General features: G+C 38.4%; 1 protein-coding gene across 3 annotated transcripts in view; it reads left to right on the top strand.

Moving 5' to 3' along the window:
* UTRN (utrophin) overlaps nucleotides 1–22,087 on the top strand; it is a 561,071-nt gene that overhangs the window by 529,032 nt on the left and 9,952 nt on the right. For all 3 annotated transcript variants that reach the window (XM_032650818.1, XM_032650820.1, XM_032650819.1), the window contains 7 exons: nucleotides 2,724–2,762; nucleotides 2,988–3,053; nucleotides 4,141–4,206; nucleotides 10,770–10,928; nucleotides 11,319–11,559; nucleotides 14,722–14,830; nucleotides 16,168–16,260. In XM_032650818.1, the coding sequence (XP_032506709.1) occupies nucleotides 2,724–2,762; nucleotides 2,988–3,053; nucleotides 4,141–4,206; nucleotides 10,770–10,928; nucleotides 11,319–11,559; nucleotides 14,722–14,830; nucleotides 16,168–16,260 (773 nt within the window). The remainder of the gene's footprint in view (nucleotides 1–2,723; nucleotides 2,763–2,987; nucleotides 3,054–4,140; nucleotides 4,207–10,769; nucleotides 10,929–11,318; nucleotides 11,560–14,721; nucleotides 14,831–16,167; nucleotides 16,261–22,087) is intronic.

Below are 22,087 nucleotides of genomic sequence, written 5' to 3'. Positions count from 1 at the left end.
CAGTAATTATACATGCGTGCGTGGAGGGGTTTTATGGGAAAATTAGTAAAAGAAGGTAAACAAATCCATGATTAGGCTTATTCGATTAATTTTATAACTATGCAAGATTTTTTTTTTCAAAAAATAAATCAAAATAAATGAGTAGAGCTTGATGAAAGAGTTACCGTTGAAAATAAACCTGAGAAACAGGCTCAAAGAGTGACAAAGAAATTTGAGAATTGAGTGAGATTTACTGGCCAAAAAGGTTTCCCTGAAGATTAAAAGGAGTAAAATAGACACCTCTCCCTGGTATTGGTTAAGGTGGAGTAGATGAGTTTCATGTTTTTTTAAGTTCTTGTAGCAAGAACCAATTCATAGTAAGTAGAATTATGGTTGTGGGGGCATTGCACTGGCAGGAAGTGACAGCTAACCTGGAGAACTGAAAGAGTAATAGGGCCAAACGCTCAGTGTTTGGTGCCTGGGGAGGAGAGGGAGAGTTTCAAGCCAAGGCAAACATTTTCAAAAGCCTGAAGACAAGATTGTTTCAGAAACTGGGATGGGAAGTAATGAAAATGGAGAGAAAAGCAAGAACCAGATAATGAAGGACCTTGTAGGCCATGCCACGGTGTTTGTAGGTTACTTGAGAGCCGTGGGGAGCCATTGAAGATTTGTATGTTAGACCACACTGGGACTGCACTTACTCTGCCTGGGGAGAAATGGACTTCAGAAGGCAAAAAGGTTGGAAGCATGAGGAACAGTCTGCTGAGAATTTAAGGCACCAAAGGAGTCACGAAGTTCTTCAAAGAAAGTCTGGGTTATATTTCATATAACATTAGTAGAGTCAGATTCCTTCCATATTAGTGTGTGATTAACCAAACTCTGTTCAAACACTACTCTGGAAAGCAGGGATAGGCCACATTATGAAGTCTGGGCTAACACATAGATTGGTCTTATTTTTAACCCCCTTTAATCATAGATTCTAACAATGCAGGGAGAATATTGCCCAGTTTTCCTCTTCTAGAATTAAATGAAAAAGCTTATCACTTAACATTTTTTTCTGCAAATCAAGGTACTTTGAAGTCAATAAAGCCTAAACTTTTGGGTTTTTTTAATCTTTATTTCTTTTCTTAGAAATTTTCACAATATATAAAAAACTTTCTCTTGAGAAACTTCAATTCAGCTTTCTGCCTCTGCCATTCTTATCTTAGTTCAGTGAATCACTATTGTGCTAACTGAATTAACCTTACAGGAACCAGTCAAGCAGTTTCACAAAGCTTTTCTGAGTTCAATTAAGATCAAAAAGTACATATGTTTCTTACATTTAAAGCTCACAGCGAATGTTGTAGTACACTTGAATTTTAGAAATGGTCTCTCAAGCAGTTCCTATTTTTTAGAAAGTGTATAGCAAATCATTTACCTGACACCATACATATTTCAGAGTTAATGAAAAGTGATGTAAAAAGACTATTGAATAATACTGTTTTGTTTCATTGTTGTTGTATCTATTTTATACATGGGTAATTAAGTCTATTTACAGTATAGATGTTCTGACAAACACAGACTGAATAAATGCCTGTTTTTGAAAGTAGGTCCAAAGAGTCTCAGTTTTCCATCCCAATAAGATGACCTTCCATCTTCTTTTAACCTTTGCTATGCAGACATCAACTTTTGCTTCCCAGTAGGAGATAATGAGATCATTAACTTTTTCTTGAGTGTGTATCTGTAATAGAAATAGGAGAATCAAGTAGATCTAGAATAATTTAAACTTTTCTTCCTCTTTGTTTCAATCAGCATTAGCTTTTGCAGGAGATTTTACTTAATTAGAAAACTAATTTTCTTTAGAATTTAAAATTTCCACCTTCATCAGTATTCCCTCTTCTTCCTTCCCCTCCAGTAAAAAAGGTTAGCGTTTCAACTAGCTTTTAATTAGGATCATTTGTTTTCAAAGGATACATGGAGTCTTCGGGATTTCTAGGCAGTGCTGGGAGGTTGGAGTGTACCCCCAGGGCTAGGAGGGATACTGAATAATCAAGTTCCAGTCTCAAGCCCTGATTCAAGCAATGTTCCTTTTGTCAGTTTCTTAGATAGAACTTCTGGATAAAATTTTGTTTGAAGACAGTGAGTGTATCACGATCTAGAAAAGTTGCTTTCAGTTTTATGGATAATTGAGAATTTTGGCCGGGTGTAGAGGAAAGCGTCGCATCTTTTTTCAGTGAATCTGTGAGGTTGAGATACTTTGTGTACACCTGGATTTGGATTTTTACGTTTAAAATTGAGCAAAGATTCAGAACATTCTCATCGCAACTCTGCCATCAATATACAATGTAGTCTTCGGTATTTAACTTTACCATTCTGATCAAGTTTCTTCTCCAGGAAAAACAAAAATATGATTGCATCTCCCTTCGGTATGTTATGGAACATTATTGTTTACATAACTTTGAGGTATTTTAGAGCGTTCTGTTTCTTTTTTCAATCAGATTACTTAAAGATGTGTTTGCTATCTATAACAAATATCCTGTAATATCTGTGAAAAGGCCCCTGCAGGCACTTGAATACACAGTATCTTTTCTAGAATAGACAGTCATTTGTTAGTTTTGATTTTGTCACAGTGGACCTCAGGGCAACCAAACATGGGAGTGGAAGACAATTGAGAATGTCCCCCACCCCTACGCCCACTGCTTTTGTCTTAAATTGCTCTAAAGTGTTTGTTCTATGACTTTTGTCTCCCTCTGCCCTCTTTGCAGTCCTATCGCACTCATCAGTCTGTGGCCAGAGCACTATGAGTGAGTATTCGCAGCTCCATATGCACAAGACTGATGTTCTGATCAGCTTTATCAGCATGGGGTGATTACTAAGCTCTTGTTCTAAAATAATACTTCTGCCCCCTGGGTAACAATCCTAGTGGTTTCTTTGCATGTCAGATTCATCATTTAACTAAGCTAACATTCCTAAAGTAAAATCTGTCAACATTTGTGTATAAAACTGTTTATTTGCTTTCTCTCTTATAGCCCTTCACAGTCTCCTCAGCTGTTTCATGATGATACCCATTCAAGAATAGAACAGTATGCTACACGGTAAGAAACTCTGATAGGAGGCCTCCACTGCACTGCCACCCAGAATGTATCTCTTTCTGTATTAATCTTATATCATTAACGTGCCTTGATTTAAGGGAGGTAGTTTGGCAGAAGTCGTGATTTCATTATATTTGAAAGCTGGGCTTTCATCTCTCCATGTTGTAATTTGCACTTTACCAAACACCTGCTATACATTCTGTGGACTAAATCTCCATGGGATGTGATTACTGAGCTCATGAGAACCCAAACACCGTACAAGCAGGGTTTAGATAATGTAACCCAGTTTTCAGTGAATGAAAGTAGGGATTGAAAGTGTTCTCAGGAGAGGGTGCACATATGAATTAAAATATGTAATTAAATGTATGCTAAAGCTTTATTATAGGGGTTTATTTTAGAGTCCCCAAACAATATAGAGTATAGGCTGGTCTTGATGGTATGTACAAACTTTCAGGAAAAAAATATACACTAAGCATCGGCAGTGCTAGTTACTACCTGTGCCTTAAAAGGTTAGTTCCAGCGCCATAAAATAGTAACATTTGAACTGAGTCTAGGCCAAGTAAAAATTTTGGGAGAAAGTCAGGCTTGGACCATTGGAAAAACATACTCAAAAGCATTGAGCTAGGAAAGAACGTGGTTTATTTAAAGGATTGCAGGTAGAGAAAGGGGAAAGGATGAGAAGGAATGAAGGGACAGAAGCTGAAGTCCAATAATGGGGGGCCCACCTGCTAAGGAGTAGGATTCTGTCCTTTGGTAAAGGGGAGTCATGGAGAGTCTTTAAACACGAGAGGAACATAATCAGATTTGTGTGAGAATGAAGACTGACCTAAGGGTCTCGGAGGTCAATTCTGAGACTAGGTCTATTAGGAGACTAAGTAACATGGTATAAAATAAAGGTCTCCAGGCCTTAAGGCAGTGGTGATAGAAATATAGCTCAACATTAGATGTTTTAATTTCAAAGTCTTGCTGGGGGATTTGGGCCGTTCTGTATTTTGTGAGAATTAGGACAGTTTAAGGAACACTGAGGATGTACCAGTCGACTATGCCCTATATGGCCACATTCTCTAACCTCCTTATTTTCATTTTGCAGACTGGCCCAGATGGAAAGGACTAATGGGTCTTTTCTCACTGATAGCAGCTCTACCACAGGAAGTGTGTAAGTAAATCATGAAATTAGTGCTGCCTGGGAAAGCTAGTTCTTGTATTATGGCTGTCGGATATAATCTTCATTGATTGCAGCCCTGAATTTTGATTCCAATCAAAACTGATAAGTGTGGTTATAAAAATGTCTACATAGATTTTATGCTTTCAAGCCATGATAGTATAAATTGGATATGTTTATTTAGTTAGTTTCGTATAAGTTACTGAAAAAAAATCCTACATTTGGCCACTCATCTGTCTCAGGAAAATCAGATTGTTTTATTTATAAATACAGGTATAGATATTCATTCCATTTGTCTGATATTTCTTGTTAATTTAACAAATGTAATTCTACAGAATATGTGCTATTCTGTAAAATTCTCTTCCTTCTGTGTGCTCACATTTTCTCCATAGTCTCTGCCATTTAATAATTATAACCCACACAGGCTTGGACATCTCTTCCCCACTCTTCATTGAAAAGTGTTAACTCCTCTGCCAATATCTGATTTTATTAGCAACTAGGAAAAGCCTCCTTAACTTAAGAATACTTTTTAAAAGCCTTTCTAGACAGTTATTTTCCCTCTGATTATCCCACTGTTGTGTGCCATCTTGCTTTTAGAACTTTTCCCACCCTCCACCACCTTGGAATTAACATTTTAAATTCTGAATGATGTCTAAAAGATTTCAATAGTGTCAAATTTACTTGACTCACACAGATTCATTGTGGTCTGGATCTGGTGGGAAGCTGTAAGTTAACCAGGAAAGTTGTAGAACATGGTTCTTAGGTGTTTTATACTAAAAAAGATCATGGAGAGAGCCAAGTTGAAATACCTTAGGGCACTCTTAACATGGAATGTCTTCTTGTCAATATTTTTAAAAAATTGTTTTACTGTCATTAAGCTTATAAATAAAAGCTCTCAGGAGATTGTTCAATTTTAAATTTCAAAGATTAGCAAGTTAATACTATATAATAATGCAGTAGTGATTTACCTTATTATTAATGTACTGTGAGTTTGGAACAATTCCCAAAGCAAGATATCATAATGCTTGTTTCATATTTAACCTCCTAGTATGTATTTCTTATAAAGTAGTTAGCATCTTGAATATCCTAAATCCACATGACTTCCACCACGTTTGACAAATAGCTAAAGAATTAAATAAAATTTAAAAATAATCATTAAAACCAAAATAATTAAAACCAAACTTAAATTCTTTAAAATGTGTTTTTTGCATCTTGTGAACAGAGTAAAGGCAATGCTCAAATTTAGTTTCTCCTATTTTCAAATTAGAATAAGCACTATTTATTTTTAAATTTAGCACCAGTGCCTGAGAAAAGACAGTAATCAGATGACTAACAGCCGAATACATGTTAATATACTATCAGCAGATATCTTAACTCATTCTTCCATCCAGCAAATATTTATTGTAACCCTACCTTGCAGTAGCATGCTGGGGGCAATTTCAAGAAGTTTGTAAGCTTCTTGTTAAACAGGGCCGTTATTCAAGTTCATTTGTATACACCTGCAGTTCAATAGATTAGGTTGAAATAAAAACAAAAGTAATACTCAAAACTCATCACACCCTAATTATTTTACTTCACTTTACTATTATCTATGCTCTTGGGGTATCAGGTGGTGTGCTGCAACTGTGTATCTTTTCGCAGCTCTACATTCTGTGAAGTCATTAGCTTAAATTGGCCATGAGGAAGGTATTTAAACCATAGAATTAAAAATGCTACAAATCAGGGCCTTTTTATATATTTATCTTGTAGAGAACCTGCTGGTAAACACTTAGCAGCACACCACTGCCATGTGTCCAATACTGTATAGATAAAGGTCGATCTGTCTTCAGGAATCTTACAGGCTAGAGGGGAGATGGATAAGTGTTCCCACAGGGGAGGAACATGGTGAGGGCATTTGAAGTAGACAAAATAATGGGCCCCCAAAGAAGTCGACATCCTAATCCCTGAAACCTATGAATGTGTCACTTTACATGGCAAAAGGGACTTTGCACAAGTGATTAAATTAAGGATCTTGAGATGGGAAGATTATCCCGGATTATCTAGGTGGGTCCACTGTAGTTGCAGGGGTCTTTGAAAGATGGAGGAGAGTCAGTTAGGGAAGGGGAGGTAACCGCAGAAGCAGAGGTAAGATACAGAGATTTTACAGGTGCTACACTGCTGGCTTTGAAAATGGAGGAATGTGGTGGCCTCGAGGTGCTGGAAAAGGCAAGGAACCAAATTCTCCCTTCTATGGGAGATTAAATTAATAGTGTAAGAATGTATAAATCACTGAAGAGAAATTGTTTTCCAGTTACTGGTACATTAATATTTTCTTAATGAATATGTTAATAAATCTTACTTTGTTAAAGCCAATCTGGAATTTCTTTGCTCCTTCACAGTTTAAACTACTGAGTATTCTGGGGTTCTTTTCCTGTGAACATGCAGGGGTTCCATCAAGTGAGAACGCTAACAAGGACTTAACCCTCGAAACCCTACTCTGGACCTAAAATCCAGTGGTTTGACATAGAATGGTCATTCTTTCTCCCTTAAATGTATAATATTTACCTTTAAAATATTTTCATTTTAATCAGTACTTTTTTTTTTTTTTTTTTTTTTTTTTTGTGGTACACGGGCCTCTCACTGTCGTGGCCTCTCCCGTTGCGGAGCACAGGCTCCGGATGCGCAGGCTCAGCGGCCATGGCTCACGGGCCCAGCCGCTCCGCAGCACGTGGGATCCTCCCGGACCGGGGCACGAACCCGTGTCCCCTGCATCGGCAGGCGGACTCTCAACCACTGCGCCACCAGGGAAGCCCCAGTCAGTACTATTGACTTGACAAGATGAATAAGTATTACAATAATAAATTTGTAATTCAACATCTGCTGGGCCCAATCTCCCAAATTTGGTTTTGAGTGATCTCAGCCATAGGCAATAAAAGAAAGCCCTATGCCTTTGAGATGTGAATTTTGAGACTTGAACTTGTAATTCTCTCTAAGTTACCCAAGGCCCTTTAGTCATTTGTATCTGCAGTTTGAGCCTTTCTCTGTCCTTCAAACTGGTCAATGAAACCAGCTCCCTGGCCCCTAACAATGTTCATCTTCTGTGAAGCTGGTTAATTAGTCGTCGTACCTCCATGCATCATGGGTTGCTACCTCCCCAGCCTAGACCTGAATCAATCTCATGGTTTATGTGGGCCCACATAAACCCAATTCCCAATATTCCCTTTTCTCCTGAAAGTCTGACTGTGGACAATTTAAAGGCATTAATTTTAAGGGTACTAATTTTCTTTCAAGGAGGAATTGAGCAACCATGTCTCAAAAAGAGACAGGACTCAGGATAGTCCTGGGGAATCTGAGTAGCTGGAACTTAAGGACATCTCCTTAGGCCATTGCCATCAGGATGTCTCACTCCATCTGCCGTCTGCCCTTGAGCGACACTGTTGTATGTGGAAGGATCAAATTGGGGGGCTGGCCTGATTGGCACTGGCATTGCTGTTTGCAACTCTGAAGCCTGGAACAGAAAAAATCTTTAAAGGAAGGAAATTGCGGACAAAGCGCTTTGCTGTACATTTACTTGACCTGGTTGGTCATATGAATGGCTAGGTTAGGACTCTAGACCTTGTCCGTTGACTTTGGACATTGAATATTATGAGAGTTGGAAGCTAAACATTTTTCTTTCTTTACAAATGATTTCCTGTTTTGTTTTGATTTCTGGCTGATTTCTTGAGATGCTTTATCCTGAATAGATAACATTTTCACTGGGATATATATGATCATTTTTCTTTTGTTATTATTTCTTTTTTGCATACTCAGTCTTTTTAGTTTCTATACTCTTTTTCGCCTGAGAAATATTTACAAATGTTCTCCTCTACTCTTACTTTTTTATTGCTTTATTATTTCATTTTATTATTTAGTTTATATGCACTGTATTTTTATGCTTTGTCCATTTGTCCTGTCCATTTATTAGATCTGTACTTTTTAATCCTCTCTTATTATGGCCTCTCTCTTCATTTAAATTGAGTGAAGTGCCTCCAAGCATCACTGACTTAGAGTCTTGTTATCCTTAGCAGCTAATTGGTATCCCTGTAGTGTTGATACATTAGCTTCACAGCCTTCTCTGCTCCTTCATAATACAGTTATGTTTAGGGTATAATAATAAATTACCCATTTACTCCCTCTCAGGAAAATACCCTCCCCCACCTCCAAACACACACGCACATAACCTCCTTGCCAAGTTTCTGTTTGATTTTGCTACATGGGCATCCTAGGAGCTTTGGGTTCTGCTTTCTTTCTTTCTTTTTTCATTTATTTTTTTGACCTCACTGCATAGCTTGTGGGATCTTAGTTCCCCGACCAGGGATCAAACCCATGCCCCCTGCAGTGCAAGTGCGGAGTCTTAACCACTGTACCTCCAGGGAAGTCCCTGGATTCTGCTTTCAAACACTGCTGCTCTGCATCTGCATTGGTGCAGAACCCATTCTCTCGTCTTATCCTCACCCTTCTAAATTTAGAAGCAAGCATGAGATTCTTCTGAGAGGCTCCCTTATTTATTTCACAGCCATATGGTGTTTTCGCAGGACAGGTAATCAAAGGACGCTGCCATAGCTTATTTCAGTCCTTCCCATCTATGTTTCTTATTTCCAGTTTCTAACTTAGCAGCCATGGCTCACGGGGCCCAGCCGCTCCACGGCATATGGAATTTTCCCGGACCGGGGCATGAACCCGTATCCCCCACATCAGCAGGCGCACTCTCAACCACTGCGCCACCAGGGAAGCCCTCCGCTCCTTTTTCATTCATTTGATAGTAGAAAGGTGGTGAGATTAGGGAGGTTTACTGATAAAGGAAGCAAAGTAAATCAGCAAGTGGCTCATTTGAACCTGTGCTTTGGCTGTTTTGCAGCCCTAACAGTCATTATTTTCAGTTCCTTCTTTATATCGCTCTGATCTCAGTGCTCAGGAGATACCTTTTCTAAGAACTCACTACCTCAGATGCAATTTCATGTCCCTTCTTTATCAGAGTAAAGTGTGATAACACAGGGTTGGATTTTCAAATTAGACTCACAGAATCAAAGATCTCACCTAGTATCAAGCAGTACTCATAAGCAAAAGGTCCAGGACTGCCCGTGCCACTCACCAGGTTACTTCTGGCTGCGTTAGGATGTGCTCTGACCGCGGGGTAACAGATGAGGTCTTTAAGGGATATTTGCAGTCACATCACTTACACAGTAGGGAGCTGGTTCAGTCATGGAATAGCTCCATTTTATACTCTGATAGCTACATAACTTGCAAGATGTTTTTCTGAAGCCCTATCCTATAAATCCATAGATTCCAGGATTTGTTTACCAAAAGCCATCAAAACAGATCAGGTACAATCTGCCAAAGGTATTCTGTAGCAGGACTCTCCTGCTAGTATTAGCCAGGAAGTCTGTCATTTGCACATTTACAAGGAGATCTGACTGGATCTCTGGTAAAAGAAGGGAAGGATTCCAGTCTTGCTGATAAGCATTTCCTTCACATAAACATATCAACTTTGTCTCCTTTGTTATACTTCTGTTTCTGTCAATCATTAGATTTGACCACATTATTAATATGTCTAGTTCATTAGATAAGTAGTTAGAAAAGTGGGAGAACCCAAGTCAATTAAATGGAGTTCCTTGTTTAATGCAGAATGATTGATCCTAGAAGTGACATGCTGATAATATCAAGTAAGATATCTGTAGCTATTTTATAAATATCTACAATTATAATTTATGTTAAGTTATTTAAATGAAAGAATATAAGGATTTGCTTCTCCCACGCTTTGGGTTACAAAGCATTATAAAATTGCTTTTAACCATATGCTAAAGACAGTGGAATCAACTAGTTGATTGGGACTGCTATAGCAAAAGACTACAAACTGGGTGGCTTATAAATGACTAACATTTTTTTCTCATAGTTCTGGAGACGGGGAAGTCCAAGATCAAGGAGCCAGCGGGTTTAGTACCTGATGAGGACCCCCTTCCTGGTTCATAGCTGTCATTTTGTAGTTTCCTCACAAGGCAGAAGCAGGAAGGGAGCTCTCTGGGGTCTCTTTCATAAGGATACTAATCCTAGTCTTAGAGGCTCCACCCTCATGACCTAATCACCTGCCAAAGACCCTACCGCCACACACCTTTACACTGGGGATTAGGTTTCAACATAATTTCGGGGAGGGGAAACAGTCTATAGCAGTTTATTTTTAATAGCAGTCTTTTAACCCACTCTTTTGGCATTCAGTTATTGATTTTCCCTGTAAAGTCTTTTACATTAACTATTTAAGTGTTGCACTTTATATCCTCTGCTGAGTAAAATATCTCTTCTTTGCGAGATATACATGTTAGACCAAAGGCAAAGCATGGAATGTTGGTGTGTGTGTATAGTGTACATACACTATTAGGTAAAATATCTTCCCAGAGTTTTAAAGTGAGGTCATTGGGACACTGAGCTTTAAGGCAGCCGTGGGTCAGTAGCCATCCTGACCATCGTCGTCTCTCCTTCCTTTACCTCCAGAGACATCCATGTCCAGCTGTGAGCCTTTGTGTGTGTCTCCTTTGTCTCCACAGGGAGGACGAGCATGCCCTCATCCAGCAGTACTGCCAGACGCTCGGAGGGGAGTCCCCTGTGAGCCAGCCCCAGAGTCCCGCTCAGATCCTGAAGTCGGTAGAGAGGGAAGAACGCGGAGAACTGGAGCGGATCATTGCTGACCTTGAGGAAGAACAAAGGTGTGCTAGACCTGGGAGGAGAAGATGTGTCACCCTGGGAAAACTTCTGATGGGGAATTCTTTCATATCCACTTCAACATGACCCTTACCCATTCTTTTTTCAGGACTATTGTCCAGGAAGTACAGCAGAGGCAAACTTTTAAGAGGACATTAACACACTGGGCAGCTGGCTACAGATTACAGCTGCATTTCAGGGTTCAGGGATGGTGTCTGTTAGAGCACTTGTTTACTTAAAAGCACAGTTTTATTCATGCTTGCTTATATCACGGTTGTACGTGTTTTTACCTATGAGGAAGTAAGTAGCACGGGCTGCATTTGGAGCTCATGGACAATTTGGGTGAGAAGGTGAGGTATACAATACTAATGCCCATTTTCCCTTCTCTACACTAGAAATCTGCAAGTGGAATACGAGCAGCTGAAGGAGCAGCACTTGAGAAGGGGCCTCCCTGTTGGCTCCCCTCCAGACTCTGTTGTGTCTCCTCATCACACGTCGGAGGATTCAGAACTTATAGCAGAAGCAAAACTCCTCAGGCAGCATAAAGGTCGGCTGGAGGCTAGGATGCAAATTTTGGAAAATCACAACAAGCAGCTGGAGTCTCAGCTCCACCGACTTCGGCAGCTGCTAGAGCAGGTAGAGTGTGCGGAACTTGATGTCACCTGTCCCCACCCCATCTGCCCCAGTCCCATGTCCCATGGGACTCAGTCCCAGAGTTGGTAGAGAGGTTCACTTCCGGTTTCTCCTCTCCATAGTGGATTTAGACTGGCTTAGAAATCCCTCTTCAAACATAAGCATTAAAGGCTCACTGGCACCAAAAAATGCGTTTTCCCAGCTTAAGATGGAATTGCCCGTTCTTCTTTAACACTGAAATCTGTCTCAGCTCTGAATAGTTTAAGGCAAAAGATCCTATAACATATATCTGCATAAATTACATTTGGGAAAGATGTGGGCCTTAAGGGAAAGGAACTCTTCATGGTAAAACCTCCTTCCAATGAGCTATTTTCAAGAAATTAAGTAACATGTTTATTAATTTGCAGTTTTTATTTCCTAACATAGCTATTATTTCCTGCCATAACATGTTTTATGGCGGTTGTTTGCAGACTTTCTTGACAATAAAAAATACAATTTGCATTATGATGAATGCATACATGTATGATGAATACACAATGCTAATTGCTGTTATTAAAAAATGCTGTCTCTTACTTTCCATTTTTTTCCTTCCTTCTTTCCTTCTTCCCTTCCTTCCTTCCTTCCTCCCTCCCTCCCTCTTATTTTTCTTCTGTCTTTCTTTCTTAGTGCTGGTTTTATAACTCATCAACGGGTAATAGCCTGCAATTTTGAAAAACACTGTTCTTTGGGATATAAAAGAAGCATCAGATACAGCTTCTGCCTTTTTACCTTCAATCTTGTTAGAGACCATAACAAAATAGTATGATATATAAGGTAGTATCATCTATAAAGACACAACACACTATAGAGAATTAAGTACCTGATTACATCTAGCAGTTAAAGCATAGGCATCATGTCACAGAACTGGTAGTGAAGATGTCTTTGCAGCAGGTGTCTGTTGTATAGAATCCCAGCAAATGGACCTGGAACTTTTCTCTCTTGAAGAATCCCTGACATGAGAATTCATGTCATCTTTTGCCTTTTTCTCTGGCCTATGCAGTACGGGGCCCCTACACAGTGAATAGGAATGACTTTCTCCAGAAATGATTTATTGAGTCAAAGGCAGAAACAACTCTCCCTCCAGTGATTTTCTCAAGTTTTGGAAAACCATCTTTTCGCAGTTGCTATCAGTATCTTTTAACATGTCAGAATCATTCAAAACAGTGTAATTTTTGCATTACCTGCACAGTGGGCCACAGAATACCCCTTATACTTTCTGAATGTCTGTCACTGTTTCAGACTTCTTGTGAGACTGCTTGGGGGAAGGTTTACTTTGGAATTGTGCATCATTAGACCTTCCCCAAGGCCTGGCTGGTTTTCTCTAAGTACTTTGAGATGTCTGAAGCTTATCTTGGTGCCACTCCTGTACATTGGAAAAGCTACATTGTTAGTAATGTGAATTTGATGTTTCTGAATGTTGCCTGGGTAAGGGATGACTTTTCTCTGGAACTCTTTTAGAATATGAAGTGTGAGTATTAAGGACTTACTGCATAGGTAGAATTGTTGTAGAAGGAAGCTGTGCTTGAAAGCTTTGTTTGCTGTAGTCTGTTGATGCTCTTAGGAGAGCCGAAGGCTCTTCTGCTCACCTTCACCTCCCCCTACTAACTTCCTCCTGTTAGACAGAACTGCCTAATGGCTCATGAGCCTTCAGAATTGTACAGTAATGCTTTTCGAGAAATTGGATATCTAAATGGCTCTGCGTATTCCAGACTGTGGAGCTCTCGTCCCTTCTTAATGACTTAGCATGAATGCCAGAAGTTGATGGAAAATTCAACTCTGATAGTAAAAACTAGCAAAACTACCAGACTTCAGCTTATATAGATGTAATGGAAAAATCAGCATCAAAAACCATGTAACTGGGACTCTGCTGGTGGCTCAGTGGTTGAGAATCTGCCTGCCAATGCAGGGGACATGGATTCGAGCCCTGGTCCAGGAAGATCCCACATGCCACGGAGCAACTAAGCCTGTGTGCCACAACTACTGAACCTGTGCTCTAGAGCCCGCAAGCCACAACTACTGAGCCCGTGTGCCGCAAGTACTGAAGCCCACGTGCCTAGAGCCCGAGCTCTGAAACAAGAGAAGCCACTGCAATGAGAAGCCCACGCACCGCAACGAAGAGTAGCCCCCGCTCACCACAACTAGAGAGAGCCCACACACAGCAATGAAGACCCAACGATGAAGACCCTATGCAGCCATAAATAAATGAATAAATAAATTTATTAAAAATATATTTTAAAAAGACAAAACAAAAACATTGTAACTTCTGCATTCCCTTTACAGTGGATCACACTTTTCTAGTTTGACCATGTACTTGTCAATTTCAAACTTTCTGCCTTTGTGAAGTATTTATTAGGTGTCAGATTCTGTTCTAATTGCTTTAGAAATACTAATTGATCACCTCCTTCACAAAACCCTCTGACACAGGCACTCTTACCACTAGTTTATAAATAAAAAATCCAGTTTTTATAAATAAAAAGCAGACGATTATAAAATTTCCTCAGAGGGACTTCCCTGGTGGGGAAGACTCCATGCTTCCACTGCTTGGGGTGTGGGTTCTATCCCTAGTTGGGGAACAAAGATCCCACATGCCACAGTGCAGTGCAGCCACAAAAAAAAAAAAATTTCCTCAGAATTACTCAGCTCTGAGTGACTGAGTTTGTATCCAAGCAGCTAAATCCAAAATCGTGCTCTTCACCACTCTCCAATATTGCTGTTAAATGTTAATTTGAATAAAAAATGAGCTAATTTTGAAATTAGATAAATTTACTGTATGAGAAAGTGTTAATTTTTTTAAAGATGAATGAAACATGTTTCCAGATTCACTTGGTTGACATAAAAATAATGGAACAATTGAGGAATGACACTGACATTGATAGGTAAATCTTGCCATATAACCAAGTGAGTTCTTCAAGGTGCCCAAATCAAAAGGGAAGGACCACTCGGTCCTCAGGTGAATACTGGTAAGCCCACCAACTGATGCTAAAATGTATTTGAAAATGACTGAGGGTGAAGAATGTTATGTGATTTAATTATCTGTCATTGGTGAGGGGAAGTTAGAAACAGAAATGTTTTCTTTAATCGTTATTTGAATCTTTCCTCTGTTCTAACCTCTGAATGTGATTCCAGCCTGAATCTGATTCCCAAATCAATGGCGTCTCCCCCTGGGCTTCACCTCAGCAATCCGCACTGAACTACTCGCTGGATCCGGACCCCGGCCCACAGTTCCATCAAGCAGGTCCGTGTCCCCAAGACTTGGCTACTCCCTCCCCTGGTCTACTCTGGGCTTTGCCATTTGTTTGCTTTTCATTTTAAATAACATTCTTACACATGGGTGCCTTAGGGCATAAAGGAATTTGTATCCTCTGTGGTCTCAGCTGAGTACAAAGCCATTTTAACTATACCAAAAAAGCAAACATTTTAGAATAATAAACTATAATGCGCTTGTTTATATAAGGTGTAGTAGTGGATTGAATTTTGATGAAAGTTGAAAAAGAGCTCTTTCCTTTTGGGATGAGCACAATTTATTTTTTTCTTTACCTTAGGAACAATTCTTTTTTTCAGTAAATTTCCCGTCTCTAAAATTTCATACTTGTACACATTCAGAATAAAATACTAAAGAATATTACACCAAACATAGTTTTCTTTGCCTAGGGCTGGAGACTTAGTGTTCTGCTTTCTCCATCCTAGCTCCTACAGACATTTCTGCCCCTCCCACCCCCATCTGAGGCTGAAGTCCCACCCAGCCTGTCACTGGTCACAATGGGGACCTGTCACTGCTGCTAGGAAGGGCCCTGTCAACTAGGCATTCTGGAATGACATTTTGTTACTGATGAAATTAAGTTCTAAAATTCTACTGAGGACCACATACTTTAAGCAAATGAATTTGTTTATCTTTTGCTGCATTAATCTGTAGAAAACCTAAAATATTAATATTATTTTAATTTTTAAATAAGAGGACTATTTTGATATCGATTACAGACTAAAAAATGTCAAAGTAAAAAGTATCTTATAAAATACCTCTAGTGGGAGTTCCCTGGCAGTCCAGTGGTTAGGACTCTGCACTTCCACTGCAGCGGGCATGGGTTCAATCCCTGGTCGGGGAACTAAGATCCCACATGCCCTGCAGCATGGCCAAAAAAAAAAACTACCTGTAGTTTTGTGGCAGTATAAGCTAGCCTATGCTGACGTCTCCAAAAGGAAGGAAGGAAGGAAAAAGAAATTAATGGAATATCTTTCTCATATGAAAAAATACTTGTAATGCCCAATAGTGGAATTCTGACTAATAAATTGCAATAATATGACTATTATTTGTCACTCGTGAATTTTCCCCTGACATGTGGATTCTTCCTTTAGAAACATCTAATAAGTTTTAATTATGTAAAATTCTGTTACCACAAAAAAATACAAAAATGGTTTTGGAATTTTCCCCTAAAATTATCCTTTATAAGGAGAACTATTTTCACCTTGATATTTAGAGGCCAGTACTAGTATTTTCTCCCTGAAGTTGTGTTTTGGTGGAAGACCAGACATTAATTTCAGAGTGTCTCTTGTTCTTTCTATCTGCTGTCACAGCGGCAGAGGACCTGCTGGCCCCACCTCATGACACCAGCACAGACCTCACAGAGGTTATGGAGCAGATCAACAGTACATTTCCGTCTTGCTGCTGTGAGTATGAAAGATCATAACGCGACTGCTACGCTTCTTCCTTCCGTTTCTTTTTTCCTGAGTGGGGCCCTTTGTCGTCTTTGGTAAGATAACAAAAACCAACATTAGAAACAAGACTGTAAATTATTTGAAGATAAATCAAACATTCCGTATGTCGGCAAAGCAAATGAAGCCCAGCCTAGATACCATCACATCACTGGGTGCAGGGCCAGTGAGAACCTGCTCTTTGCGATTCTTTGGTCTTCCTTCCGAGTGATAACATGAGGCAAATAAAACAAGCCTCTCTTTAAGGAGAAATTATCCTCTTCAATGCAGGCTATAGTAAGAAATATGTATTACTTCAAAAGAGAGCTTTTAGTGACATACCAAACAAGGTCTGAAAATGGCTTTTTCTAATGTAATTCCCTCTCTTCTCTTCAGACCCTGTCTTCTGATGTCATCAAATTCAGGTGTAGAAAGGGATTATTTTCAAATTTTCCTTTTTTTTTTTTTGTTTTTGTTTTGGTTTGGGGTTTTTTTTTTGGTTTTGGAGTTCTTTTCTCGTGGAATAAAATAGTCACTGTATAAAGGCCAAACTATTTAAGGCACCACAGATTATGACCCTGTGAATTTTCCATATGAAAACTAAGAGCCAGAAAATAACCAAATAAAAACAGTTCAAATCCCAGAGGAAATTATATAAAGATGGCTATTTACTGATTTTTTTCCCAAACATTTTGTTTTCAGTACCTTGATGCCTTGCAGTTTCTGCCGAGCTCTCACAGAAAACATTTCTGCTGTTTCAGTTTACTGTACATACATAGTATATAGTGCTACAATTATATTTTAAATAATCTTTTAAATAAATATGATTATTTATAAATACATTTATAATTTTCAGGGTGATTAAATCTAGTCAGCTATTAGACTAAGATTTTAGTATATACATATACTGTTATATATCATGTATATGTAGTGTACATATATATATATATACATATATATATATATATATATATATATATATATAAAACAGCTTCTCATCGCACCCTTTTCCATCCTCTCAGAAAATATCGTTTTAAATGAGGGAAAAGACATTATCAGGAGTGTAGGTAAACATGATATATTGACTTCGTTTAAAAAGTATGCTTCAATTTATACCACTCTACAGAATGCCAGCCTTAGTGGGAAGTAGAAACAGCTATTTGAAATATAATCTCCTCTGAATTTTCAGAAGTAATTGCCTAAAGGACATATGGCAGTTTCCACAAGTCCGTAAATATATTTATACTTGGGAGCATATAATTTCCCAGGTTATTATTTGTAATTTCATTTCTCAAAGTTTGCAGAATCCTATGTACCATATATCAATCTTCGTGCTCACCCCCAAAAAGCATGTGCATACACACACACACACACACACACACACACACACGCAGAGGTTTTTGGCCCTGTAGAGTATCACAGAAGCTTCAGAGGGTCAGGTGAAGCCCATATGCTATCAGATTGTTACTTATTTACTAGGCTCTATAACAGCCATAATAGATGAACAGATTAAATCCTTGTATTAATTATAATTCAAGGTTAAATTTAATAGAGATGTTGGTTCCACATTATATTTTACTTAATGGCTACATGAAACCTCATCATAGTCTTTATAAGCCAGAGTTTCAAAATTAAATTACTTTTTAGTTCAGCTTAAATCCAAATACATTAATAATTAGTTAAGAACAAATTCTGTAAGTCAAACCTGTTTAGAAGTTTTTATTCAACTATCATAATGGATATTTTCAAGTTAAAAGTCAATTGGCAGTGAGAGCTAGCATGGGAAATATATTTAAATATATTCTTTCTAGTGGATATAAAATGTATAATTTCCATATTAAAGTTTTTATACAAGAATTCATGATATGTTTTAAAAGTTTAATTTTTTTAAGCAGTTACTCTTAAATCTTTTTCACAGTATATTCTTATATGGAGATATTGTATAAGGCTGATCTATGTCATATTTTACAAGAGAATATAATTAAAAATAAATAATAACATAACTATAGAGCAAAAATAACTCTTAAGAGAGGGGTGCATTCATTTCATTTTTTGGCTTCCCTTAAAGGCAAGTGTAAAATTCCCATTGGTTGGTATCTTATTAGCCATTAATTGCTATTATGGGTTCCTGAGAACAGTATATATCTTCAATGGGATCCACATGACAGGTTAAACTCCCACTTTGCATTGGTGCCTTCTCACCTGTGCAATTCTCTATTGTGAGGGTGAGTTGCAGAAACCCAAGATTCCTTAACAGGATGTGGCTCTGTGTTCTTACAAAGTTTGCACATTCACAAATATTTGTAATATTTATAGTTTTCTGTGGATGAGTATTACTAGTCATATGTTATTTTGAAGAGCTCAAGTACATCCCATATAGGAAATGACGATAGTATTATTTTAGAAATCCTTTTAAATTTAGATATTATTTTTTGTTTCTGAGGTTCTGCTATTAATTTGGGTTTAGATTGCTCTTCTTGGTATTTATATATTGTACTTTGCTTTGATAATATAAAAATCTCCAAGATAGGGACCGCTTTCCAGAAAAATAAAGGTGTAACTGATTTATTGGTAAAATTGATATATATTTTTAAAGTTCTGCCCAAAGTTATTAAACTCTTTAAGAAAAATGGATGCAGAATAGAAATAAGCACCTGCCATAGATTTGGTGCTCAATACATTTCTGAATTGAATGAGTGAATGAATGAATGAATGAATGATTACATATTCCCACTGGGAAGGAAGGTTTAGTTGTTGAAGTTTCCCCCAGATAGTACTTAGAAGATTCTGTAGGATTCCTTAGCTTTGTTGCCCCTTTTGAGTTGCTCAAGCTAGCAAATATTTTAATAAGCCTTCGCATTCCTGAAACTTACTGACCACCTTTGGAAGATTTTTTGAAAGCAAATCAGATTGGCATCCTCCTAATGGCAAACCAATCCCTTGAGCCCCTGTAACTAACAAGAACTTTAAAATTGCTTGTCACCAGCATACAATGAATTGAGATCTGCATGTTAACCTTGACTTTTGATCCTTTGTGAATTAAATATTAGCATGGTCACAAGTGAATTTCCACTCCTGGAAGTCTAGGAATTAAAATGAAATTGTATTCTTAAATCCTAATTGCATGAATTGCCTACTTAAACATGACTTTTTCTTTCTTACTGTGTCTGTATATTGTTGCACATAACACTTTAGAATTCCTCTATCTTGGATTAATATCCCACTTGGTCCTGATAGCATCCTTGAATTATGGCCTTTTAAAATTTTCTTTTAATTATTTACATTGAATTTCAGAGCAGAGAGGCAAGCATTTCCGTCTCTTCCTGGCAAGGAGTTAATGAAGGGAATTTAATTCTGTTGCCTATATCCAACATACTAAAATTTCCACTGACTGCTGTAACTAATTTTTTTAGTGTAAAATCTTTTGTTGGTTTTTTTCATTTGTATCATCCAAATATATATGATACTAGTAGTAAGCTGAATATTATTTTTTACTAATAGACCAATAAATGCTTTTTCACTTTTTTTATCTACAAGCATACTTTCACTGTGAATTGCCTATATTTATTTATTTATTTATAACATCTTTATTAGAGTATAATTGCTTTACCATGTTGTGTTAGTTTCTGCTGTATAACAAAGTGAATCAGCTATATGTATACATATATCGCCATATCCACTCCCTCTTGTGCCTCCCTCCCAACCTCCCTATGCCACCCCTTGAGGTGGTCACAAAGCACCGAACTGATCTCCCTGTGCTATGCAGCTACTTCCCACTAGCTATGTTTTCTTTTATAGTGCTTAATGGTTTTTATTTTTTTAATTTTTATTTATTTTTTACCATCTTTATTGGAGTATAGTTGCTTTACCATGTTGTGTTAGTTTCTGCTGTATAACAAAGTGAATCAGCTATATGTATACATATGTCCCCATATCCCCTTCCTCTTGTGTCTCCCTCCCTCTCACCCTCCCTATCCCACCCCTCTAGCTGGTCACAAAGCACCAAGCTGATATCCCTGTGCTATGTGGCTGCTTCCCGCTAGCTATCTGTCTTACATTTGGTAGTGTATATATGTCCATGCCACTCTCTCACTTCGTCCCAGCTTACCCTTCTCCCACCCTGTGTCCTCAAGTCCATTCTCTATGTCTGCATCTTTATTCCTGTCCTGCGCCTAGGTTCTTCAGAACCATTTATTTATTTTTTTTAGATTCCACATATATGTGTTAATATACGATATTTGTTTTTCTCTTTCTGACTTACTTCACTCTGTATAGCAGACTCTAGGTCCATCCACCTCACCACAAATAACTCAATTTCGTTTCTTTTTATGGCTGAGTAATATTCCATTATATATATATATGCCCCGTCTTCTTTATCCATTCAACTGTCAGCGGACACTTAGGCTGCTTCCATGTCCTGGCTATTGTAAATGGTGCTGCAATGAACATTGTGGTACATGACTCTTTTTGAATTATGGTTTTCTCACAGTATATACCCAGTAGTGGGATTGCTGGGTCATGTGGTAGCTCTAGTTTTAGTTTTTTAAGGAACCTCCATACTGTTCTCCATAGTGGCTGTATCAATTTACATTCCCACCAACAGTGCAAGAGGGTTCCCTTTTCTCCACACCCTCTCCAGGATTTGTTGTTTGTAGATTTTCTGATGATGCCCATTCTAACTGGTGTGAGGTGATACGTCATTGTAGTTTTGATTTGCATTTCTCTAACAATTAGTGATGTTGAACAACTTTTCATGTGCCTCTTGGCCATCTGTATGTCTTCTTTGGAGAAATGTCTATTTAGGTCTTCTGCCCATTTTTGGATTGGGTTGTTTGTTTTTTTGATATTGAGCTGCATGAGCTGTTTGTATGTTTTGGAGATGAATGCTTTGTCAGTTTCTTCATTTGCAAATATTTTCTCCCATTCAGAGGGTTGTCTTTTCGTCTTGTTTATGGTTTCCTTTGCTGTGGAAAAGCGTTTAAACTTCACTGGGTCCCATTTGTTTATTTTTTTTTTTTTCCATTCCTCTGGGAGGTGGGTCAAAAAGGATCTTGCTGTGATTTATGTCATAGAGTGTTCTGCCTGTGTTTTCCTCTAAGAGTTTTATAGTGTCTGGCCTTACACTTAGGTCATTAATGCATTTTGAGTTTATTTTTGTGTATGGTGTTAAGAAATGTTCTAATTTCGTTCTTTTTTTTTTTCTTGCGATACGCGGGCCTCTCACTGTTGTGGCCTCTCCTGTTGCGGAGCACAGGCTCCGGACGCACAGGCTCAGCAGCCATGGCTCACGGGCCCAGCCGCTCCGCGGCATGTGGGATCTTCCCAGACTGGGGCACGAACCCGTGTCCCCTGCATTGGCAGGTGGACTCTCAACCACAGCACCACCAGGGAAGCCCCTAATTTCGTTCTTTTACATGTAACTGTCCAGTTTCCCAGCACAACTTATTGAAGAGGCTGTCTTTTCTCCATTGTATATTCTTGCCTCCTTTGTCAAAGATATGGTGACCATATGTGCATGGGTTTATCTCTGGGCTTTCTATCCTGTTCCATTGATCTATATTTCCCTTTTTGTGCCAGTACCATATTGTCTTGATTACCGTAGCTTTGTAGTATAGTCTGAAGTCCGGGATCCTGATTCCTCCAACTCCGTTTTTCTTTCTCAAGATTGCTTTGGCTATTCAGGGTCTTTTGCGTTTCCATACAAATTGTAAAATTTTTCATTCTAGTTCTGTAAAAAATGCCTTTGGTAATTTGATAAGGATTGCATTGAATCTGTAGATTGCTTTGGGTAGTACAGTCATTT

The sequence above is a fragment of the Phocoena sinus genome, chromosome 12 (genome assembly GCF_008692025.1).
Source record: "Phocoena sinus isolate mPhoSin1 chromosome 12, mPhoSin1.pri, whole genome shotgun sequence".
Classification (NCBI taxonomy): Eukaryota; Metazoa; Chordata; class Mammalia; order Artiodactyla; family Phocoenidae; genus Phocoena; species Phocoena sinus.
This window is presented reverse-complemented; position numbering and strand designations above follow the sequence as displayed.